A 24,652-nucleotide genomic window follows, 5' to 3' on the forward strand; every position below is an offset into this window, starting at 1 on the left:
GTCCCCACATGTGATTCTGTCACACGAGCAGGGACATGTTACAAATGAAATTTTAAAAGTTTTTATTTTATTTTTATTCGATGTTGGAAACCTCATCCCGCCCGCTGCTGATTCCTGCGCACGCTTGCCGACCAAACTATCGTGTGACTGGGCGTTGACATCGGGATGTTCGCCCGACATCATCACGCGTCATTTCGCGCTGGAGCAGGCCTGGCACACGCCCACCCACCCACCGAGCTGAAAATTCTGCCCCCTTGGAGTTTCGAATGGCTTGCTGCATATCATGGCCTCACTCCCACCGCAATGGGACCGGAAAACTCTGGCCCATGGATTTTCCAACCGGAACCAGAGGGAAGCAGAAATACACATCAGCTTTTAAAAAATAAGTAGGTCAATATTTGAAAAATAAGCGTTTTTTTAGGTAATTACTTAGAATTACATAGACTGGAAAAAAAGCAAGAAATAGGCCATTCGGCCCAACTCATTGATGCTGTTGCTCCACTGAGACCCCTCCCAGTGAGTTCCACATTCCCCCCACTCCCTGGGTAAAGAAGTTTCTCCTGAATTCCCTACTGGATTTATTAGCGATTGTCTTATAGTTAGAATCCCCCAAAAATGGAAATATCTTCTCCCACATCTACCCTTTCAAAACCTTTCATAATTTTAAAGACTCTACCAGATCATCCCTCAGCCTCGCCTTTTCTAGAAACAAGAGCCCCAGCCTGTTCAGTCTTTCCGGATTGTTATGACCAGTCCAACAGCTTTCAGTCGGAAAGCCTACATTCTGAACACATCTTTCACCATGGGTGAGAAGATGGACAGGAAAAGGCCCAGATCTGAGTTGTGCTCACTGCCTGTTAGATACCGGGAATGCACCTGCACTGACCTCATCCACGTGATGGACCTGGTGTCGTCAACTGACCATCTCATCAGGGACTGCTTCTAAACTTTGCTGTTGTCAGGTTGTTTTAGGAAGTAAGAACAGGAATAAACCATTCAGCCCCTCGAGTCTGCTCCACCATTCAACAAGAATGGCTGATCTATGCCTCAACTCCATTTACCTGCCTTTGTTCCAAATCTGTCTCGATATTCTTAAACAACAAAAATCTATCGATCTCAGTCTAGAAAGCAGGTCTGTCTTGAAACCGTCAGCATCCATGGCTTTTTGGGAAAGGGTGTTCTAGATTTCCATTGGTGTGAAGTAGTGCTTCCTGACATCACCCCTGAATAGACCGGATCTAATTTTACGGTTATTCCCCCTTGTTGACTCCCCCCACCAGAGGAAATAGTTTCTCTCTGTCCACCCTAACAAATCCTTTAATCATCTGAATCACCCAATAACCTTCTATACTCGCAGGAATTAATATAAGCCCAGTTTGCCTTCATAATTTAACCATTGAAAGCCCCATTAATTAAAAAAAACAAAACTACTTTAAGTGTTTCTGATAAAGATACCAATTTAGACACAAAAACGTTAAAGCATAACATTAATTTCAGAGAGTGGGCAGTAATCTCTACCTTTTTCAGCCTTTTCTTTTGATAGCTGCTCTGTTTTTGATTGGAAAATTTTACAATGCTATTGTGATTCTGGAATGCAAATTTGACCTATAGTTGACTTGGAGCATTTAATAAACAGCATTTTCTTCCTAATCAGTCAGTCTCGCCAAAATCACAGAACTTCCTGTTTGTGTGTTTCAAGGTTTTGACCACAGGCAGTATAAACGGAGACTGACGGAGAGTGCTTAAAAACTGCACAGCCAAATTTCTGGAAAAAATAGCAGACGCACGGACCAGATCAGCAGCTGGGAGGCTGGGCAAGTGATAGGGAATCAGCCAATCGCCTCTCACACCGGCAGCACCAGTGAAAAGCGAGGAGCCCTGGGGGAGACGCTGAAGATAGCAGCTGGCAAAACAGAAAGGGAGTGGTTCAGCTAGTGAGTGTGTTTAAACTATAGTGTAACAGGCCTCCTGGATTCGATCAGCAAGCACAGCCTTCCGACCATCCTCAGCTCCCCAGGTACATTATTACTGAATGCCTCACCTCTCTCCTGACTGTTTAATTATCGTTTGCAGCCCCACCACAGGTATAGAAGCAGGCCAAGCTCCAGCATGAGTCAAAGGAGAGAGAGAGAGAGCAAGCGGCCGGGCTTCTGGGTTCAGTCATAACCCTGTCAACAGGCCGCATTTAATGATGATAATGGATACAGCAGTAACCAACACATAGCAACTAACTTCAAGGCAAATAGAGCATGTTGGTTGTCTGTGTGTGCGTGTGGGGGTGTCGGTGTGTGTATGGGGGTGTTGGTGTGTGTGTGGGGGTGCTGGTGTGTGTGTGTGGGCCTGGCTGTCAGTGTGTTTGTGGGTGTGTGTGGATGTGGCTGTCAGTGTGTGTGTGGGTGTGTGGGGGCGTAGCTGTCAGTGTATTTGTGTGTGTGGGTGTGACTGTCAGTGTGTGTGTAGGTGTGGCTGTCAGTGTGTTTGTGTGTGTGGGTGTGGCTGTCATTGTGTTTGTGTGTGTGTGTGTGGCTGTCAGTGTGGGTGTGGCTGTCAGTGTGTGTGTGGGTGTGGCTGTCAGTGTGTTTGTGTGTGTGGGTGTGGCTGTCAGTGTGTTTTTGTGTGTGTGTATGTATGTGGGTTGGCTGTCAGTGTGTTTTTGTGTGTGTGTATGTATGTGGGTTGGCTGTCAGTGTGTTTTTGTGTGTGTGTATGTATGTGGGTTGGCTGTCAGTGTGTTTTTGTGTGTGTGTATGTATGTGGGTTGGCTGTCAGTGTGTTTTTGTGTGTGTGGGTGTGGCTGTGAGTGTGTGTTTGTGTGTGTGTGTGTGGACGTGGCTGTCAGTGTGTTTTTGTGTGTGTGCGTGTGTGGGCGTGGCTGTCTGTGTGTGTGTGTGTGTGGGCGTGGCTGTCTGTGTGTGTGTGTGTGTGGGCATGGCTGTCAGTGTGTTTTTGTGTGTGTGTATGTGTGTGGGCGTGGCTGTCAGTGTGGTTGTGTGTGTGTGTGTGGCTGTCAGTGTGGGTATGGCTGTCAGTGTGTGTGTGGGTGTGGCTGTCAGTGTGTTTGTGTGTGTGGGTGTGGCTGTAGGTGTGTTTTTGTGTGTGTGTATGTATGTGGGTTGGCTGTCAGTGTGTTTTTGTGTGTCTGTATGTATGTGGGTTGGCTGTCAGTGTGTTTTTGTGTGTATGTATGTGGGTTGGCTGTCAGTGTGTTTTTGTGTGTGTGTATGTATGTGGGTTGGCTGTCAGTGTGTTTCTGTGTGTGTGTATGTATGTGGGTTGGCTGTCAGTGTGTGTTTGTGTGTGTGTGTGTGTGGACGTGGCTGTCAGTGTGTTTCTGTGTGTGTGCGTGTGTGGGCGTGGATGTCAGTGTGTGTGTGGGCGTGGCTGTCTGTGTGTGTGTGTGTGTGTGTGTGTGGGCGTGGCTGTCTGTGTGTGTGTGTGTGTGTGTGTGGGCGTGGCTGTTAGTGTGTGAGTGTGTGTGTGTGTGTGTGGGCGTGGCTGTCAGTGTGTTTTTGTGTGTGTGTGGGCGTGGCTGTTAGTGTGTGAGTGTGTGTGTGTGTGTGTGGGCGTGGCTGTCTGTGTGTGTGTGTGTGTGGGCGTGGCTGTTAGTGTGTGAGTGCGTGTGTGTGTGTGTGGGCGTGGCTGTCAGTGTGTTTGTGTGTGTGTGTGTGGGTGTGGCTGTCAGCGTGTTTGTGTGTGTGTGTGTGGGCCTGCCTGTTAGTGTGTTTGTGTGTGTGTGTGTGTGTGTGGGTGGGCCTGGCTTTCAGTGTGTGTGTGTGGGTGTGTGTGTGTGGGTGTGGCTGTCTGTGTGTGTATGTGTGTGTGAGTGTGGGTGTGTGTGTGTGTGTGTGGACGTGGCTGTCTGTGTGTGTGGGGGTGTGTGTGTGTGTGTGTGGGAATGGCTGTCAGTGTGTTTGTGTGTGTGTGTGTGTGTGTGGGCCTGGCTGTCAGTGTGTTTGTGTGTGTGTGTGGGCCTGGCTGTCAGTGTGTTTGTGTGTGTGTGTGTGGGCCTGGCTGTCAGTGTGTTTGTGTGTGTGTGTGTGGGCCTGGCTGTTAGTGTGTTTGTGTGTGTGTGTGTGTGTGGGCCTGGCTGTCAGTGTGTTTGTGTGTGTGTGTGTGTGTGTGGGCCTGGCTGTTAGTGTGTTTGTGTGTGTGTGTGTGGGCCTGACTGTCAGTGTGTTTGTGTGTGTGTGTGGGCCTGGCTGTCAGTGTGTTTGTGTAGGCCTGGCTGTCAGTGTGTTTGTGTGTGTGTGTGTGGGCCTGGCTGTCAGTGTGTTTGTGTGTGTGTGTGGGCCTGGCTGTTAGTGTGTTTGTGTGTGTGTGTGTGTGTGTGTGGGCCTGGCTGTCAGTGTGTTTGTGTGTGTGTGTGGGCCTGGCTGTTAGTGTGTTTGTGTGTGTGTGTGTGTGGGCCTGGCTGTTAGTGTGTTTGTGTGTGTGTGTGTGGGCCTGGCTGTCAGTGTGTTCTTGTGTGTGTGTGTGGGCCTGGCTGTTAGTGTGTTTGTGTTTGTGTGTCTGTGTGTGTGGGTGGGTGGGCCTGGCTGTTAGTGTGTTTGTGTGTGTGTGTGTGTGTGTGGGCCTGGCTGTTAGTGTGTGAGTGTGTGTGTGTGCATGTGGGCCTGGCTGTCAGTGTGCTTGTGTGTGTGTGTGCGTGTGGGCCTGGCTGTCAGTGTGTTTGTGTGTGTGTGTGGGTGTGTGGGCCTGGCTGTCAGTGTGTTTGTGTATGTGTGTGTGTGGGCCTGGCTGTTAGTGTGTGAGTGTGTGTGTGTGCGTGTGGGCCTGACTGTCAGTGTGTTTGTGTGTGTGTGTGCGTGTGAGCCTGGCTGTCAGTGTGTTTGTGTGTGTGTGTGTGTGTGTGGGCCTGGCTGTTAGTGTGTGTGTGTGTGTGGGTGTGTGGGCCTGGCTGTCAGTGTGTGGGTGTGTGGGCCTGGCTGTTAGTGTGTTTGTGTGTGTGTGTGGGCCTGGCTGTCAGTGTGTTTGTGTGTGTGTGTGTGTGTGGGCCTGGCTGTCAGTGTGTTCTTGTGTGTGTGTGTGGGCCTGGCTGTTAGTGTGTTTGTGTGTGTGTGTGTGTGTGTGGGTGGGTGGGCCGGGCTGTTAGTGTGTTTGTGTGTGTGTGTGTGTGTGTTGGGCCTGGCTGTCAGTGTGTTTGTGTGTGTGTGTGTGTGGGCGTGGCTGTTACTATGTTTGTGTGTGTGTGTGGGTGGGCCTGGCTGTTAGTGTGTGAGTGTGTGTGTGTGCGTGTGGGCCTGGCTGTCAGTGTGTTTGTGTGAGTGTGTGTGTGCGCGTGTGGGCCTGGCTGTCAGTGTGTTTGTGTGTGTGTGTGTGTGTGTGTGTGGGTGGGCCTGGCTGTTAGTGTGTTTGTGTGTGTGTGGCCTGGCTGTTAGTGTGTGTGTGTGTGTGTGTGTGTGTGTATGTGTGGCCTGGCTGTTAGTGTGTATGTGTGTGTGTGTGGGCCTGGCTGTTAGTGTGTTTGTGTGGGCCTGGCTGTCAGTGTGTTTGTGTGTGGGCCTGGCTGTTAGTGTGTGTGGGTGTGTGTGTGTGTGTGGGCATGGCTGTCAGTGTGTGTATGTGTGTGTGTGTGTGTGTGTGGGCGTGGCTGTCTGTGTGTGGGTGTGTGGGCCTTGCTGTCAGCGTGTGTGTGTGGGGGTGTGTGTGTGTGTGTGTGGTTGTGTGGGCCTGGCTGTCAGTGTGTGTGTGTGTGGGTGTGTGGGCCTGGCTGTCAGTGTGTTTGTGTGTGGGCCTGGCTGTCAGTGTGTTTGTGTGTGTGTGGGTGTGTGGGCCTGGCTGTCAGTGTGTTTGTGTGTGGGCCTGGCTGTCAGTGTGTTTGTGTGTGGGCCTGGCTGTCAGTGCGTTTGTGTGTGGGCCTGGCTGTTAGTGTGTGTGTGTGTGTGGGTGTTGCTGTTAGTGTGTGTGTGTGGTTGTGTGTGTGTGTGGTCCTGGCTGTCAGTGTGTTTGTGTGTGTGTGTGTGTGTGGGCGTGGCTGTCTGTGTGTGTATGTGTGTGTGAGTGTGGGTGTGTGTGTGTGGGCGTGGCTGTCTGTGTGGGTGTGTGTGTGTGTGTGTGTGTGTGGGAATGGCTGTCAGTGTGTTTGTGTGTGTGGGTGTGTGTGTGTGGGCCTGGCTGTCAGTGTGCTTGTGTGTGTGTGTGTGTGGGCCTGGCTGTTAGTGTGTTTGTGTGGGCCTGGCTGTTAGTGTGTGCGTGTGTGTGTGTGTGTAGGCCTGGCTGTCAGTGTGTTTGTGTGGGCCTGGCTGTCAGGGTGTTTGTGTGTGTGTGTGTGTGTGTGGGCCTGGCTGTTAGTGTGTTTGTGTGGGCCTGGCTGTTAGTGTGTTTGTGTGTGTGTGTGTGGGCCTGGCTATCAGTGTGTTTGTGTGTGTGTGTGTGTGTGTGGGCCTGGCTGTCAGTGTGTTCTTGTGTGTGTGTGTGGGCCTGGCTGTTAGTGTGTTTGTGTGTGTGTGTGGGCCTGGCTGTTAGTGTGTTTGTGTGTTTGTGTGGGCCTGGCTGTCAGTGTGTTTGTGTGTGGGCCTGGCTGTTAGTGTGTGTGTGTATGTGTGTGTGTGTGGGCGTTGCTGTCAGTGTGTGTGTGTGTCTGTGTGGGCGTGGCTGTCAGTGTGTGGGTGTGTGTGTGTGTGTGGGCATGGCTGTCAGTGTGTGTATGTGTGTGTGAGTGTGAGTGTGGGTGTGTGTGTGTGTGTGTTGGCGTGGCTGTCTGTGTGTGGGTGTGTGGGCCTTGCTGTCAACGCACGTGTGTGGGTGTGTGTGTGTGGGTGTGTGGGCCTGGCTGTCAGTGTGTGTGTGTGTGTGTGTGTGTGGGTGTGTGGGCCTGGCTGTCAGTGTGCTTGTGTGTGGGCCTGGCTGTCCATGTGTTTGTGTGTGTGTGGATGTGTGGGCCTGGCTGTCAGTGTGTTTGTGTGTGTGTGTGGGTGTGTGGGCCTGGCTGTCAGTGTGTTTGTGTGTGTGTGTGTGTGTGTGTGTGGGCGTGGCTGTCTGTGTGTGTATGTGTGTGTGAGTGTGGGTGTGTGTGTGTGTGTGTGGGCCTGGCTGTCAGTGTGTTTGTGTGTGTGTGTGTGTGTGGGCCTGGCTGTCAGTGTGTTTGTGTGTGTGTGTGGGCCTGGCTGTCAGTGTGTTTGTGTGTGTGTGTGTGTGGGCCTGGCTGTCAGTGTGTTTGTGTGTGTGTGTGTGGGCCTGGCTGTCAGTGTGTTTGTGTGTGTGTGTGTGGGCCTGGCTGTTAGTGTGTTTGTGTGTGTGTGTGTGTGTGGGCCTGGCTGTCAGTGTGTTTGTGTGTGTGTGTGTGTGTGTGTGGGCCTGGCTGTTAGTGTATTTGTGTGTGTGTGGGCCTGACTGTCAGTGTGTTTGTGTGTGTGTGTGGGCCTGGCTGTCAGTGTGTTTGTGTAGGCCTGGCTGTCAGTGTGTTTGTGTGTGTGTGTGTGGGCCTGGCTGTCAGTGTGTTTGTGTGTGTGTGTGGGCCTGGCTGTTAGTGTGTTTGTGTGTGTGTGTGTGTGTGTGGGCCTGGCTGTCAGTGTGTTTGTGTGTGTGTGTGGGCCTGGCTGTTAGTGTGTTTGTGTGTGTGTGTGTGTGGGCCTGGCTGTTAGTGTGTTTGTGTGTGTGTGTGTGGGCCTGGCTGTCAGTGTGTTCTTGTGTGTGTGTGTGGGCCTGGCTGTTAGTGTGTTTGTGTTTGTGTGTCTGCGTGTGTGGTTGGGTGGGCCTGGCTGTTAGTGTGTTTGTGTGTGTGTGTGTGTGTGGGCCTGGCTGTTAGTGTGTGAGTGTGTGTGTGTGCATGTGGGCCTGGCTGTCAGTGTGTTTGTGTGTGTGTGTGCGTGTGGGCCTGGCTGTCAGTGTGTTTGTGTGTGTGTGTGGGTGTGTGGGCCTGGCTGTCAGTGTGTTTGTGTGTGTGTGTGTGGGCCTGGCTGTCAGTGTGTTCTTGTGTGTGTGTGTGGGCCTGGCTGTTAGTGTGTTTGTGTTTGTGTGTCTGTGTGTGTGTGTGTGTGGGCCTGGCTGTTAGTGTGTGAGTGTGTGTGTGTGCATGTGGGCCTGGCTGTCAGTGTGTTTGTGTGTGTGTGTGCGTGTGGGCCTGGCTGTCAGTGTGTTTGTGTGTGTGTGTGGGTGTGTGGGCCTGGCTGTCAGTGTGTTTGTGTGTGTGTGTGTGTGGGCCTGGCTGTTAGTGTGTGAGTGTGTGTGTATGCGTGTGGGCCTGACTGTCAGTGTGTTTGTGTGTGTGTGTGTGTGTGTGTGGGCCTGGCTGTTAGTGTGTGTGTGTGTGTGGGTGTGTGGGCCTGGCTGTCAGCGTGTGTGTGTGTGTGTGTGGTTGTGTGGGCTGGCTGTCAGTGTGTGGGTGTGTGGGCCTGGCTGTCAGTGTGTTTGTGTGTGTGTGTGGGTGTGTGGGCCTGGCTGTCAGTGTGTTTGTGTGTGGGCCTGGCTGTCAGTGTGTTTGTGTGTGTGTGGGTGTGTAGGCCTGGCTGTCAGTGTGTTTGTGTGGGCCTGGCTGTTAGTGTGTTTGTGTGTGTGTGTGTGTGGGCCTGGCTGTCAGTGTGTTTGTGTGTGTGTGTGTGTTGGGCCTGGCTGTCAGTGTGTTTGTGTGTGTCTGTGTGTGGGCGTGGCTGTTAGTATGTTTGTGTGTGTGTGTGGGTGGGCCTGGCTGTTAGTGTGTGAGTGTGTGTGTGTGTGCGTGTGGGCCTGGCTGTCAGTGTGTTTGTGTGAGTGTGTGTGTGCGCGTGTGGGCCTGGCTGTCAGTGTGTTTGTGTGTGTGTGTGTGTGTGGGTGGGCCTGGCTGTTAGTGTGTTTGTGTGTGTGTGGCCTGGCTGTTAGTGTGTGTGTCTGTGTGTGTGTATGTGTGGGCCTGGCTGTTAGTGTGTATGTGTGTGTGTGTGGGCCTGGCTGTTAGTGTGTTTGTGTGGGCCTGGCTGTCAGTGTGTTTGTGTGTGGGCCTGGCTGTTAGTGTGTGTGGGTGTGTGTGTGTGTGTGGGCATGGCTGTCAGTGTGTGTATGTGTGTGTGTGTGTGTGTGTGGGCGTGGCTGTCTGTGTGTGGGTGTGTGGGCCTTGCTGTCAGCGTGTGTGTGTGGGTGTGTGTGTGTGTGTGTGTGGTTGTGTGGGCCTGGCTGTCAGTGTGTGTGTGTGTGGGTGTGTGGGCCTGGCTGTCAGTGTGTTTGTGTGTGGGCCTGGCTGTCAGTGTGTTTGTGTGTGTGTGGGTGTGTGGGCCTGGCTGTCAGTGTGTTTGTGTGTGGGCCTGGCTGTCAGTGTGTTTGTGTGTGGGCCTGGCTGTTAGTGTGTGTGTGTGTGTGGGTGTTGCTGTTAGTGTGTGTGTGTGGTTGTGTGTGTGTGTGGTCCAGCTGTCAGTGTGTTTGTGTGTGTGTGTGTGTGTGGGCGTGGCTGTCTGTGTGTGTATGTGTGTGTGAGTGTGGGTGTGTGTGTGTGGGCGTGGCTGTCTGTGTGGGTGTGTGTGTGTGTGTGGGAATGGCTGTCAGTGTGTTTGTGTGTGTGTGTGTGTGTGTGTGTGGGCCTGGCTGTTAGTGTGTTTGTGTGGGCCTGGCTGTTAGTGTGTGCGTGTGTGTGTGTGTGTGTAGGCCTGGCTGTCAGTGTGTTTGTGTGGGCCTGGCTGTCAGGGTGTTTGTGTGTGTGTGTGTGTGTGTGGGCCTGGCTGTTAGTGTGTTTGTGTGGGCCTGGCTGTTAGTGTGTTTGTGTGTGTGTGGGCCTGGCTATCAGTGTGTTTGTGTGTGTGTGTGTGTGTGTGGGCCTGGCTGTCAGTGTGTTCTTGTGTGTGTGTGTGGGCCTGGCTGTTAGTGTGTGTGTGTGTGTGTGGGCCTGGCTGTTAGTGTGTTTGTGTGTTTGTGTGGGCCTGGCTGTCAGTGTGTTTGTGTGTGGGCCTGGCTGTTAGTGTGTGTGTGTATGTGTGTGTGTGTGGGTGTTGCTGTCAGTGTGTGTGTGTGTCTGTGTGGGCGTGGCTGTCAGTGTGTGGGTGTGTGTGTGTGTGTGGGCATGGCTGTCAGTGTGTGTATGTGTGTGTGAGTGTGAGTGTGGGTGTGTGTGTGTGTGTGTTGGCGTGGCTGTCTGTGTGTGGGTGTGTGGGCCTTGCTGTCAACGCACGTGTGTGGGTGTGTGTGTGTGGGTGTGTGGGCCTGGCTGTCAGTGTGTGTGTGTGTGTGTGTGGGTGTGTGGGCCTGGCTGTCAGTGTGTTTGTGTGTGGGCCTGGCTGTCCATGTGTTTGTGTGTGTGTGGATGTGTGGGCCTGCCTGTCAGTGTGTTTGTGTGTGTGTGTGGGTGTGTGGGCCTGGCTGTCAGTGTGTTTGTGTGTGTGTGTGTGTGTGTGGGCGTGGCTGTCTGTGTGTGTATGTGTGTGTGAGTGTGGGTGTGTGTGTGTGTGTGTGGGCCTGGCTGTCAGTGTGTTTGTGTGTGTGTGGGCCTGGCTGTTAGTGTGTTTGTGTGTGTGTGTGTGTGGGCCTGGCTGTTAGTGTGTTTGTGTGGGCCTGGCTGTCAGTGTGTTTGTGTGTGTGTGTGTGTGTGTGTGGGCCTGGCTGTTAGTGTGTTTGTGTGTGTGTGTGTGTGTGGGCCTGGCTGTCAGTGTGTTTGTGTGTGTGTGTGGGCCTGGCTGTCAGTGTGTTTGTGTGTGTGTGTGTGTGGGCCTGGCTGTCAGTGTGTGTGTGTGTGTGTGTGGGCCTGGCTGTCAGTGTGTTTGTGTGTGTGTGTGTGTGGGCCTGGCTGTCAGTGTGTGTGTGTGTGGGCCTGGCTGTCAGTGTGTTTGTGTGTGTGTGTGTGGGTGGGCCTGGCTGTTAGTGTGTTTGTGTGGGCCTGGCTGTCAGTGTGTTTGTGTGTGTGTGTGTGTGTGTGGGTGGGTGGGCCTGGCTGTTAGTGTGTTTGTGTGTGTGTGTGTGTGTGTTGGGCTGGCTGTCAGTGTGTTTGTGTGTGTGTGTGTGTGTGGGCGTGGCTGTCAGTGTGTGTGTGTGTGTGTGGGCCTGGCTGTTAGCGTGTGAGTGTGTGTGTGTGCGTGTGGGCCTGGCTGTCAGTGTGTTTGTGTGTGGGCCTGGCTGTCAGTGTGTTTGTGTGTGGGCCTGGCTGTTAGTGTGTGTGTGTATGTGTGTGTGTGTGTGTTACTGTTAGTGTGTGTGTGTGGTTGTGTGTGTGTGTGGTCCTGGCTGTCAGTGTGTGTGTGTGTGTGTGTGTGGGCGTGGCTGTCTGTGTGTGTATGTGTGTGTGAGTGTGGGTGTGTGTGTGTGTGGGCGTGGCTGTCTGTGTGGGTGTGTGTGTGTGTGGGAATGGCTGTCAGTGTGTTTGTGTGTGTGGGTGTGTTTGTGTGGGCCTGGCTGTCAGTGTGTTTGTGTGTGGGCCTGGCTGTTAGTGTGTGTGTGTATGTGTGTGTGTGTGGGCGTTGCTGTCAGTGTGTGTGTGTGTCTGTGTGGGCGTGGCTGTCAGTGTGTGGGTGTGTGTGTGTGTGTGGGCATGGCTGTCAGTGTGTGTATGTGTGTGTGAGTGTGAGTGTGGGTGTGTGTGTGTGTGGGCGTGGCTGTCTGTGTGTGTGTGTGTGTGGGTGTGTGGGCCTTGCTGTCAGCGCACGTGTGTGGGTGTGTGTGTGTGGGTGTGTGGGCCTGGCTGTCAGTGTGTGTGTGTGTGTGTGTGTGTGGGGGCCTGGCTGTCAGTGTGTTTGTGTGTGTGTGTGGGTGTGTGGGCCTGGCTGTCAGTGTGTTTGTGTGTGTGTGTGTGGGTGTGTGGGCCTGGCTGTCAGTGTGTTTGTGTGTGTGTGTGTGTGTGGGCGTGGCTGTCTGTGTGTGTATGTGAGTGTGGGTGTGTGTGTGTGTGTGTGGGCCTGGCTGTCAGTGTGTTTGTGTGTGTGTGTGTGGGCCTGGCTGTTAGTGTGTTTGTGTGGGCCTGGCTGTCAGTGTGTTTGTGTGTGTGTGTGTGGGCCTGGCTGTTAGTGTGTTTGTGTGGGCCTGGCTGTCAGTGTGTTTGTGTGTGTGTGTGTGTGTGTGGGCCTGGCTGTTAGTGTGTTTGTGTGGGCCTGGCTGTCAGTGTGTTTGTGTGTGTGTGTGTGTGTGGGCCTGGCTGTTAGTGTGTTTGTGTGGGCCTGGCTGTCAGTGTGTTTGTGTGTGTGTGTGTGGGCCTGGCTGTTAGTGTGTTTGTGTGGGCCTGGCTGTCAGTGTGTTTGTGTGTGTGTGTGTGTGGGCCTGGCTGTTAGTGTGTTTGTGTGGGCCTGGCTGTCAGTGTGTTTGTGTGTGTGTGTGTGTGTGGGCCTGGCTGTTAGTGTGTTTGTGTGTGTGTGTGTGGGCCTGGCTGTCAGTGTGTTTGTGTGTGTGTGTGTGGGTGGGCCTGGCTGTTAGTGTGTTTGTGTGGGCCTGGCTGTCAGTGTGTTTGTGTGTGTGTGTGTGTGGGTGGGTGGGCCTGGCTGTTAGTGTGTTTGTGTGTGTGTGTGTGTGTGTTGGGCTGGCTGTCAGTGTGTTTGTGTGTGTGTGTGTGTGTTGGGCCTGGCTGTCAGTGTGTTTGTGTGTGTGTGTGTGGGCGTGGCTGTCAGTGTGTGTGTGTGTGTGGGCCTGGCTGTTAGTGTGTGAGTGTGTGTGTGTGCGTGTGGGCCTGGCTGTCAGTGTGTTTGTGTGTGTGTGTGTGTGTGTGTGGGCCTGGCTGTTAGTGTGTTTGTGTGTGTGTGTGTGGCCTGGCTGTTAGTGTGTGTGTGTGTGTGTGTGGGCCTGGCTGTTAGTGTGTTTGTGTGTGTGTGTGGGCCTGGCTGTTAGTGAGTTTGTGTGTGTGTGTGGGCCTGGCTGTTTGTGTGTTTGTGTGAGCCTGGCTGTCAGTGTGTTTGTGTGTTGTCCTGGCTGTTAGTGTGTGTGTGTATGTGTGTGTGTGTGTGGGCGTTGCTGTCAGTGTGTGTGTGTGTCTGTGTGTGGGCGTGGCTGTCAGTGTGTGGGGGTGTGTGTGTGTGTGTGTGTGGGCATGGCTGTCAGTGTGTGTATGTGTGTGTGTGTGTGTGTGTGTGTGTGGGCGTGGCTGTCTGTGTGTGTGTGTGTGGGCCTGGCTGTCAGTGTGTGTGTGTGTGTGTGTGTGTGGGCCTGGCTGTCAGTGTGTGTGTGTGTGTGTGTGTGGGCCTGGCTGTCAGTGTGTGTGTGTGTGTGTGTGGGCCCGGCTGTCAGTGTGTGTGTGTGTGTGGGTGTGTGTGTGTGTGGTCCTGGCTGTCAGTGTGTTTGTGTGTGTGTGTGGGTGTGTGTGTGTGGGTCTGGCTGTCAGTGTGTTTGTGTGTGTGTGCCCAGCAAACATTTTTCACAGCATAGTGCTGGAAATAAATAGAAAGCCTTCAGCGTACAAAAAAATCCTTGTTCAGGAAACAACTGGGTTGTGTGATTAAATTCAAGCCAATAACTGTTAGAAATGTTCAGCAAAGGGTTAACGGTTCAGAACTACCTGATGTTCAGAGTTGGATGCTGGATGCGAAGGGTGTAGTGGGGAATAGGATGTAGAGGGACAGTGCGGTAGGGATAGTGTTGTCCAGTTGGTTGGGGATACGGGGAGAGTGCAGGAAGGATGTGGGTTGTGTGAGGGACAGCCTGTTGGGGATGGGGGTTACAGAAGGAGAGTGTGGCGGGATTAGGAAGAGTAGAGAAACTCTCCTGTGACAAGGCCTGAGTACATTTCTGGAGGAATCTAAGGATGGGCAGTAAATGCGAGCCAACGATTCCAACATTCCGATGAACTTCAGAAAAATAACAGGCGCTTTTTCTAAATGGCACCATTTCAACAAAGAGGCAGAGTTCAAATAAAGCTACAGCAGAGAAAGACACATATGTTATACTGAGAAGGAAACAGAGGGGAGATGAGAACTTATTTTACACAGTGAGTCATTGTCTGAAAGAGCAGTGGAAGCAAATTCAATAGAAACTTTCATAAGGAAATCAGAGATATATTTGAAAATGGAAAATTCCCAGGGCCATGGGGAAAGAATAGGGGAATTGAGACTAATTAGATGGTTCTTCGAAAGAGCTGTCAGGCAGATGGGCTGGATTGAACCAGTCGGTGTGTAGCGAGGTGAATCCCTTTCCAGACAGAATGCCCACTCTCCAGTCTGAGTGCACTTGTGTTCAATGAGGTTCTGTGATCACATAAATACTTTCCCACAGCGAGAGGACCTGAATTGTGCCTCAGTCTGAACAAACTGGTTCTTGACCAGGACCATGGAGTTTTTAGAGGCATTCTCACAATCCAATTGGTTAAGCATCTTCTCGTCGATGTGAACTTGCTGGGGTGTCAGCAGGTGGGATGACTGAGTAAATCACTTCCCACGCACACAGCAAGCCTCTTCCCAGTGTGACTGCACTGGTGAATTTCCAGCAGGGATGGGTAATTGAATCCCTCCCTGATGTGCTGTAAGAATTAATGATTTGAAATGACTGAAGCCTGGGACTAGTTGTAGAGGCGCAATAACTCAAGGCATTGATCTGATATGTTTTTGAGAAAGTTTCTTACCTAAAGGTAGCTCCAGGGATTGGATGACCTGATGTATCATGGGCATAATGTCAAAGGCTAACACTCATTATCCTCCAATCCCCATGGCAGCATCAAACAGGGGTGGGGGGTGGGGGAAGGAGCAGGGCTTGGTGGGTGGGTGGAGGGAACAGGGCTGGGCAGGGGTTTGCGGGGAGGGAGCAGGGGTGGGTAGGGAGGGTGGCGGAGGGAGGTGAGTTTGGACAGAGATTCTCGGAGCACCTGCAGGGACAGAGTGCATAGTGACGAGGTCTCAAATCTCCCAGTTAAACTTGTCAGCAATGTTCCCTCGAAGCCACAGAGCAGTGCAAAAACCTGAAAGACGCTGCACACAACTCAACCCTGAAGTTGCTGTGCATGTACGGTCCTGCACAAATTTTAAAGAGGCCGTCACTTAAATAAATCGCCCACATCCGCCATTAAATTTTGGATATGTCGCTTGCCAATTCTCCAGGATTATCCAGAAATTTCCTTGAATTGAAAATTAATCTCCAGGATATTTTCAATAATGATAGTAGATTGTGCCTGCTTCATATCTTTGAACAATTAATCCTGGCTATTGGAGAAAGAAAGGCAGTTTGACCGAGAACAAAGACGAATCTCACTTGGCAACAGTCAGTTATTAGCTGTTGGGAAGGGAATGCAGCAAGAGGGTGTGCCAGGAAGTGTGAGGTTCAAGGTGACAGCACATGTGATAAAGACTCTTGGTAAAGAGATTTAACAACCTGAGTCACTCTGATCCCTTGGGGGCAGCTTTGCAAATGCAGGAGAGTGTTTGCCCTCCACCAAAGGGAGGGGCAGAACATGGAGAAAGCCAATCTGTAGCAAACAGACATTACAGGGAGTGTCAGCCCCAGAGCAGCCAGGTTCTCTGGTTGTGATGTAACTGGAGCTCAGGCTCCTTGGCAGAACTACTGCTTTTGTTTGGTAGTCATAATAGAAACAGGGGTATTGTCAGGAGATAAGCAGCAACAAAAAAACAACAAACACAATTCAACCCAAAACCATCTCTCAGTCTGCCTGCGGGCAATCAGTGACGTTGTGTCTGAGTGGGTGAGGTAGTCAGTCCGGGCATCCAGCTTTAATGAAGTGGTGTATTTACTCCAGTGACTAACTTCGTTCAGTAAAGTGTTTGCAGAGGCTTTGAGCTCTGTGGCTGCCTGTTAAAAGGGAACATTAGTACTGTGGGTTAGAAGGTGGGTTTGATGTTTTAACATTACAGCATGGCAGAGATGCGTCTTAGGCTGCAATTCGTTTAAGTGAACCTAAAAGAAAGGCTTGCGTTTATACAGTGATTTTAATAAATTATGGGTTAATTATCTCAAGAAAGGTTTTAATATTCTTTGATGGGGGGGCCAGCATTTATTGCCCATCCCTAGTTGCCCTTGAGAAGGTGGTGCTGAGCTGCCTTCTTGAACCGCTGCAGTCCATGTGGTGTAGGTACACCCACAGTGCTGTTAGGGAGGGAGTTTCACTATCCAAATAAAAGCAAAAAAACTGCGGATGCCGGAAATCCAAACCAAAAACAAAAATACCTGGAAAAACTCAGCAGGTCTGGCAGCATCTGCGGAGAGGGACACAGTTAACGTTTCGAGTCCGAATGACCCTTCAACAGAACTAAGTAAAAATACAAAAGAGGTGAAATATAAACTAGCTTAAGGGGGGGGGACAAGTGGAGCTGGACAGAGGGCCAGTGATAGGTGGAGATAACCAAAAGATATCACAGACAAAAGGACAAAGAGGTGTTGAAGGTGGTGATATTATCTAAGGAATGTGCTAATTAAGGGTAGAAAGCAGGACAAGCAAGGTACAGATAGCCCTAGTGGGGGTGGGGTGGGGTGAAGGGATCGAAATAGGCTAAAAGTTAGAGATAAAACAGTGGATGGAAATACATTTAAAAATAATGGAAGTAGGTGGGAAAAGAAAAATCTGTATAAATTATTGGAAAAAAGGGGGGATCGGAAAGGGGGTGGGGTTGGGGAGAGAGTTCATGATCTAAAATTGTTGAACTCAATATTCAGTCTAGAAGGCTGTAAAGTGCCTAGTCGGAAGATGAGGTGCTGTTCCTCCAGTTTGCGTTGAGCTTCACTGGAACATTGCAGCAAGCCAAGGACGGACATGTGGGCATGAGAGCAGGGTGGAGTGTTGAAATGGCAAGCGACAGGGAGGTTTGGGTCATGCTTGCGGACAGACCGAAGGTGTTCTGCAAAGCGGTCACCCAGTCTGCGTTTGGTCTCTCCAATGTAGAGGAAACCGCATTGGGAGCAGTGAATGCAGTAGACTAAATTGAGGGAAATGCAAGTGAAATGCTGCTTCACTTGAAAGGAGTGTTTGGGCCCTTGGACGGTGAGGAGAGGGGAAGTAAAGGGGCAGGTGTTGCGCCGTCTGCGGTTCCATGGGAAGGTGCCATGGGAGGGGGTTGAGGTGTAGGGGGTGATGGAGGAGTGGACCAGGGTGTCCCGGAGGGAACGATCCCTACGGAATGTCGCCGCAGGGGGTGAAGGGAAGATGTGTTTGGTGGTGGCATCATGCTGGAGTTGGCGGAAATGGCGGAGGATGATCCTTTGAATGCGGAGGCTGGTGGGGTGATAAGTGAGCACAAGGGGGACCCTATCATGTTTCTGGGAGGGAGGAGAAGGCGTGAGGGCGGATGCGCGGGAGATGGGCCGGACACAGTTGAGGACCCTGTCAACGACCGTGGGTGGAAAACCTCAGTTAAGGAAGAAGGAGGACATGTCAGAGGAACTGTTTTTGAAAGTGGCATCATCAGAACAGATGCGACGGAGGCAAAGGAACTGAGAGAATGGGATGGAGTCCTTACAGGAAGCGGGGTGTGAGGAGCTGTAGTCGAGGTAGCTGTGGGAGTCGGTAGGCTTGTAATGGATATTGGTGGACAGTCTATCACCAGAAATTGAGACAGAGAGGTCAAGGAAGGGAAGGGAAGTGTCAGAGATGGACCATGTGAAAATGATGGAGGGGTGGAAATTGGAAGCAAAATTAATAAAATTTTCCAGGTCCAGACGAGAGCATGAAGCAGCACCAAAGTAATCATCGATGTACCGGAGAAAGAGTTGTGGGAGGGGGCCGGAGTAGGACTGGAACAAGGAATGTTCCACATACCCCATAAAGAGACAGGCATAGCTGGGGCCCATGCGGGTACCCATAGCCACACCTTTTATTTGGAGGAAGTGAGAGGAGTTAAAGGAGAAATTGTTCAGTGTGAGAACAAGTTCAGCCAGACAGAGGAGAGTAGTGGTGGATGGGGATTGTTCGGGCCTCTGTTCAAGGAAGAAGCGGAGAGCTTCACTATCCATCTTGCATTGTCTTAATAGGCTGGAGGAATTGTCAGACAATACAAGACCAAGGTCCATCTAGTTACCTTCTACCATCCCGTTCTGGCAGTCAGATTATCTAACCAGAAAAGAGTTATTGATTAATCAAAGTGATCAATCTCTATCAGTGAGTCTACAAATGAACCAGACACGAGGTGAGGAAAATGCCAGTGATGGGGAGCTTTAGGAACCATAGATACAAAGTCCCAAACTACACTCACCACACGTCATGTGCCAAAATACTCACATACTATGGCCCAAAATGTTCTTTTCTGAAAGGGATAGGAAGATAGGAACAAGAGTAGGACATTTATCCCCTCAAGCTTGTTCCGCTATTCAACGAGATCTTAGCTGATCTGCGACCCAACTCCATATGTCCGTTATTCCTTAATACAAAAATCTATCAATCTCAGATTTAAAATTAACAATTGATCAGCTGCTGTTTGAGGAAGGGAATTCCGAACTTCTACCACCCTTTGTGTGTCAATAATTTCACTCTTGAAGTGTCTGGATCTAATTTTTAAACTCTGCCCCTAGTCCCAATCTCCCCAACCAGCAGAAATATTTCCTTTCCATCTAATCAATGTGTTCCCCTCTTGAAAACTTTGATCAAATCACCCCTTTACTTTTTAAATTTCATGAAATCCAATGCTAGTTTGTGTAATGTCTCATCATAATTTAACCCCTGGAGTCCAGATATCATTCCGATAAATCCCCCAGAAGGAAAAATCAGTCAAACTTGGAAATGAAGGGTACCGGTAAAATTTGTCCGAATTGGCCTTGTATACCTTAAAATGGAACTCCACTATTACTGGTGCCAGTATTGCTGATTTTTACTTGGATTCTTCCTTCTTTCTCCCACTCCCCACCCCCAACACGGTCAATATGGTGATTGCGGCAATGCAGCACTCCCTCAGTATTAGTGTCAGCCTAGATTTTTGTGCTCAAATCTCTGGAGTAGAACTCGAACCCACAACCTTCTGACTTGAAGGTAAGAGTGTTTCCACTGTAAAATCAGATTAAAGAAAGGAATTCACACCCACTGTCTTTCTGGTGTCCTGCACCCCCACCCGCACCCCCAATCTGCTTCTTCAACTGCATCTTCAGTCATCTCACCCGCCTTTTCTAAGTGTGGAACCCACAGCTGCTCACAGTAACTCCGGGTGTGATCTAACCAGAGCCTTTGAAGAGCTGAAGCATGACATCTATGCCACTGCATTTTAGTCCTCTAGATATAAAAGTCAGCATTCCTTTAGCCTTTTTGATTATTTCTGTGCCTACTCATGACATTATCTACTGAATCTCTCTAATCGGTACTTGAATGAACCAATTATAGTTGGTCACATTGTCTCCCCTGGGAGTTTATTCCCTAGATTGTCCATTCTCACTGAAACAGTATTTCTACAGATTAGCTTTAACTGTGCCCTCCTGACAGGCACGGGCCATGCCCCCCTGGCTCCTTTGTTCTGATTGTACCCCAGCGAGAGGTCTTAGAGCATTTAATGAGGGAGAAGGATGGGGAAAAACACATGGCAGTAGTTGGAGAGAAAAGGCAGGCGAGATGACTAAAGATGCAGCTGAAGAGGTAGATGTAGCTGGGGAGAGAGGAAGTAGGAAGAAGATTGGGGATAGGAGTATGTGAGATATGTAGGTGAGAGATGGCTGGAGGCTGTGTTACTTATTGGAGGTGAGGGGAGGTTGTGCGGTACACCAGAACAGTGGGTGTGAATTCCTTTCTTTAATCTGATTTTACAGTGGAGACATTCTTACCTTTGAGTCAGGACATTATGGGTTTAAGTTCTACTCCAGAGATTTGAGCACAAACGTCTAGACTGACACTCCCAGTTCATTACTGAGGACTTTCGGAAGCGCCCTATTTCAGTTTGAGATGTTAAACCTGTCTTCCCTCTCAGGTGGATGTAAAAGATTATGGCGTAATTTGAAGGACAGAGAGTTCTCCCTGATGGTCTACCCAATATGTCTCACTCAGTCGAATCATTTTGCAATGGTAGAACTCCAGCTGGCCCAACAATAATCATTCCTGTAAACAAATTTAGACTTATGACCTCAAGGCATCCCAAAGTGCTTTATGGAAATCTGCTCTTCTAACTGGCTTCCTGCGCACCTTCCTTCCTGTCCTTTCCCCTCCCTCCCCTAGGTAGTACAGCATTCAGCCATCTCTCCCCTAAAGTCTGCCATTTTCTTTCTATAGCGCAGCCTCCACTGCACACCCACCCCCTTCACCCCCACCCTGCCTCCACCCCCTTCCTGCTCCCTCTCAAAACCACCTTCAAAACCTCTTCCAACATCTCACTCTTCATCACTTTATCATGAAGTATTTTTAAATTGTAGGCAGTGTTTCAATGCAGGAAATGCAATGGCCAAGTTGAGCACAGCAAGATCCCACAAATAGGAATACGACAATGAAATTATCAGCAGTTTTTAAATTGCTGTTGCTTGAGTGATACATATTGGCTGGGACACCAGGGATAACTCCCCTGCTGTCCTTCCAATAGTGCTGTGGGATCATTTTCTCCCCACCATAGTGACAGATGAAACCTCAGCTGAATGTCTCGTCCAAAGGATGGCACCTCAGACAGTGCAGCACTTGCTCCTTGCTGCCTGGGGTGTGTCAGCCTGGATCATGTGCTGAAATCTGTGAAGTCGAACCTGAACCTGCAAACGTTTACCTCAGCGGTAAGAGCGCTCCCACTTGAGTCACGGCTGTCATCTGTCTTTGATTAAGTCGAATGTCCCTGATTTTGTTGACAGGATATTAACTCAATCGCCATGTCAGCGGGAGAGACACAGGTCGTGGCAAAGGTCAACACCAGCGTCAAGATGCTGAGTGCGACGGAGGAGATCAAGACTCACCTGGAACTGATCATGAAGTCCCATGCCAACTGGGAGGAGTTTCTGACAGCCGGGCCCATCTCCATAGCGATTTTAGGTGAGCTGATATTCATTTCTGCGGCGGAGGCATTCCAGGTGAAACTCAATGTGGCTGAGAAAACGTTTCGCTTCTTGCGACACCCGGAATCATTCCACGCCTGCTTGCTGCAGGTGAGTGACCAGGGCTGGAAAGCCTTCAACAAAGCTCACAAGAACATGGACCAGATCCGCCTCTACTCCTTGACAGCCCCAAAGCATCTGGCCAGTGCGGTGCAGGTGCTGAGCCAGGACACGAAGGTGATCAAAGCCATGCTGCCCAGTCGCCTGAACAGCATCAAAAGGGTGGCGGAGCAGTGCCAAGGCCTGGCGACTTCGGTTGAGGAGGAATTCACCTCGCTCATCGACTTGGTCCAGGAACTGCTGGAATTCTGTGCCAGCTCCCGAACTGAGCACCACGCAGCCCTGGACAAGGTCAAGCAGACGCTAGCGAAGGCTCAGTTCCAGAAGGAGGCAGCAGAGAAGGAAAAGAAGAGGGTGGAGACTCAGTGCAGTGCGGTGTCTGTCAAGCTGGAGGAGGCCCGTGCTGTATACCAAAAGGCGGTGAAGATGATCCCCACTGGGAAGAACCTGGTTGGAGTTTACGTCACACAGTCTTTACTTGACTTGTCGAGCAGTCTTGTCACGGAGCTGGTGACGATGGGCATGACGGAGCCACTGAGTCTGGCCATTGAAATCACTGAGGCAGCAGCACATCATGTAAAGAAGAAGGTGCAGAAAAATAAACCATCACCGGATGAAGACGCAGACCAGAGGTCAGGGGACTCAGCCAGCATCTATTTGAAAGGGATGGAGATGGTAGTGGCCAGCGCATTGCTTCAGGACCTTGTCTCTGAGAGTGGGGCCATCGACACCAGCAGGTTACACGGCGCCAACTCACAGAACAGCAGCTTGGCTGACTACAAGCTGATGTTTCAGAACAGCCTGAGCGAGATCAAGCAAGAAGAAGACTGCAGCACCAAGAAAACAGCCCTGAATTTGTGCGAGGCAGGGATTACAACATGCGAGCAGCTGGAGGAGGTCACTAAGTGTGAGAAGCCCGATGAGGCTCAGTTGGAAAGTCTTGGCAAAGCCGTCAAGGAGCAGAATGCTAATGTTCTAAAGTACTTTTCAGACATCAAAAGATCCACCAACGTTCCAGCCTTGACTCCGCAACTGCCAAATCTAACCAATACTGCCAACCTGGACAAGGTGCAGGAAGGTCTGTCAAAAATGGTTCTGGATCAAGCCTGCTTTAAGGTAGAACAAGCCAAAAGCCAATTAGATTCCAGCAGAGAGGAGTATCAGAGAATGTCTGAGACAAAGGATAAGGTGGCTAAGGACCTTGATGAGATCTTGCTCACTATGATGGAGTGTCAGGTGAAGGAGATAGACTATGACACAACTCTCAAGCTGCTCGCAACGGGCCTGGATGCATTGAGCCAAGTCAAGGGGCTGTGGGCCAAGATGAGCAACTTCTTCCAAATGATGTCCAATCTGATTAAGGTCTCTCTCTCTGACACCCTAACGCAGTTTACAAGTGATAGTGAGGCTTGTGAGGCATTCCCAGGATATTCTGAGGACTCTTTTGTCAAGGACCTGATTTATACAGAAGCCTTTCAGGCTTGTAACATTGCTAACCTGTGCCACATGATCTCAGGGACTTATGTTGAGGTATCTCAAAAGCACCTAAGGGACCAAGTCTCCTGTTTGGAGACATACATCAATCTGAGTCCCTCTGACCCTATGTTTAATGTAAAGCGCAGCAAACTTCAGGAAGATTACACAGCCACAAAGGAGGCAGTCAACCAAATGGTCATGAAAAACAAACAGGAGTTTGAGATGCAAATACAACAGAGGATTGATGACATCAACTCCACATTAAAGGACATCCTGCCTCTTACAGAAGGACAATAGAGCAAGATACTCAGGAGCAGCCGGAAGGAGGAGCCTGAAATGGACATTCAGATGCTCCTCTAACTGAGGAGGTGAATCACGTCAACTTTATTCTTCTCCGCCGATGCTGCCAGACCTGCTGAGTTTTTCCAGGTAATTCTGTTTTTGTTTTGGATTTCCAGCATCCGCAGTTTTTTGTTTTTATTTTTGCTCTTGTGCAGTCTGTTCATGGATTCTGCCAATCTTGCACCAGGCTGGCATGAGTGCCAATTGCTATAGAGAATAAATCAGCTCCATGTTCCCTCTCTAAGCCACACACCATCCGACTTGGGCATATATTGCAGTTCATTCATCGTCACTGAGTCAAAATCATAAAACTCCCGAAAAAGGAAGACAAACTTGTATTTATACAGCGCTTATCATGACCTCAGAACATCCATCTCAAAGTTCTTTACAGCCTATTAAGTACTTTAGAAGTGCAGTCACTGCAGTTTGGTAAGGAAAAGCAGCAGATAATTTGTGCACAGAAAGTTTATTAATCTTTTTTGGTGATGTTGGTTGAGGGATAAATATTGGCCAGGAGATTGGGGAGAACTCCCCTGCTCTTCTTCCAAATAGTGCATGGAATCAACTGAGAGGCAGGCCACAGACAATCTAACATGAACTGAGGAAGCACCTTCACCATACGAATGGTTCATGAAGGCGGCTCACCACCGTCTTCGCAACCAATTAACTAGTGCTGGGAAATGAATGCTGGCCTTGCCAGCGGCACCCACACCCCAAAAATAAACGGAAATGAAACATGAACTTGTCCTAGGAACCAGGTAGTAAACACAGAGTGAGCATTATGGCTTTCCACATGCCTTATACAGGTCTGGTGGCACTGCAGCTTTGTGTGGGGGTATGAGCAGTGATGGTTTCCAGATGTGGAGGGAGTTAAAAAAAAATTTAAAAACACATCTGGTTTTAATTCTAAGACTTTTTCAGGATTGCTAAAATCACAATAGCAAATTCCAGATGAACACACCCACATCGTCCAAGGTAAGTGTTTGAGTATACTGTCCCCGGTAGGAGTAATTTTACTGGATATTTTGAAATCATGTTGCTCCTGCTAAGGTGGAAGCTCCTTTAAATTCACGAGTGACACACCATTGATGAACATGGGTTATTTTCACTCCAGTCCAGAATCGTCCAAGCTTTGGGTGGGCTGTGAGTGTGGAAGTCAGGAGGCTTGCCCTGGGCGAGGGTGGGGATGGTGGTGGTGGTGTTCTGGAATGTTGGATGATTGCCAGGCCCACCTCACATAACAACCAGTGGAAATCTCAATCGGTAGGGGATGGGGAGATGGCTGAGTTTTCTGCCAATGACCCACATGCTAATATACAACATTGATGGGGGATGTGTACAGACGTTTGAAATTGACCCAGCAATTTCACCCAATCCTCCAGCAATGGGACCCAATGGGACTTTACCAGCTGAGACCTGACATGGCATCTGAACTGGGCATTACTAAGCTGCTGACGAGGGCGATCCACCCTGGAGATGATCGATTGCCTGGTTGCTGTCATCAATTTAAATTGAAGATATTAAAACTACATTTTCTGGGCCCTGCTGTTCTTCCCACACTATCATGGAACCGTTTATGTCCACCTGAGAGGGCAGTCAGGGCCTTGGTTTAATGTCTCAGGTGGAAAGGTGTAGATAATTCCATAAAGTTACTGTCTCTGGGAGTAGATAAGGGAATGTGCAACATGAGGTGCAGTGAGGTGGGAATATTGGGAGGGATGGTTTGATGGATTGGGAGAGGATGGGAGGGGAGAGAGGGGGTAAAGTGGGAATGAGCACAGCCAATGTTTCACTCCTGGGAAAACTGAGACCTCAATATCAAGCTTGTCAAACCAATATTCACTGTGAATGGATGGAAACTGGAAATAGAGAAAACAGCAATAGGTTACACAAAGGTGTCTTGATTTCAATAAGCAAATGGTTTCAGTAGGCTGTATTTACTGTATTCTGACAGAAGTATAAAAAAGTTTTAATAAATAATAAT

The 24,652-nt window shown here is 50.2% G+C and overlaps 1 protein-coding gene across 1 annotated transcript; it reads left to right on the forward strand.

Annotated features, from left to right (window-relative positions):
- The first annotated feature begins 1,749 nt into the window (after window positions 1-1,749).
- LOC144689977 (uncharacterized) lies at window positions 1,750-24,652 on the forward strand. The gene is made up of 2 exons (XM_078557514.1): window positions 1,750-2,017; window positions 20,551-24,652. Exon 2 carries the CDS (start codon window positions 20,569-20,571, stop codon window positions 22,621-22,623), a length of 2,055 nt encoding a protein of 684 aa, XP_078413640.1. The 5' UTR covers window positions 1,750-2,017; window positions 20,551-20,568; the 3' UTR covers window positions 22,624-24,652.

Source organism: Cetorhinus maximus, chromosome 14 (genome assembly GCF_964194155.1).
Source record: "Cetorhinus maximus chromosome 14, sCetMax3.hap1.1, whole genome shotgun sequence".
Lineage (NCBI taxonomy): Eukaryota > Metazoa > Chordata > Chondrichthyes > Lamniformes > Cetorhinidae > Cetorhinus > Cetorhinus maximus.

Coding starts and splice junctions, on each gene's coding strand:
- LOC144689977 (XM_078557514.1), top strand. CDS start 20,569: ATGTCAGCGGGAGAGACACAGGTCGTGGCAAAGGTCAACACCAGCGTC.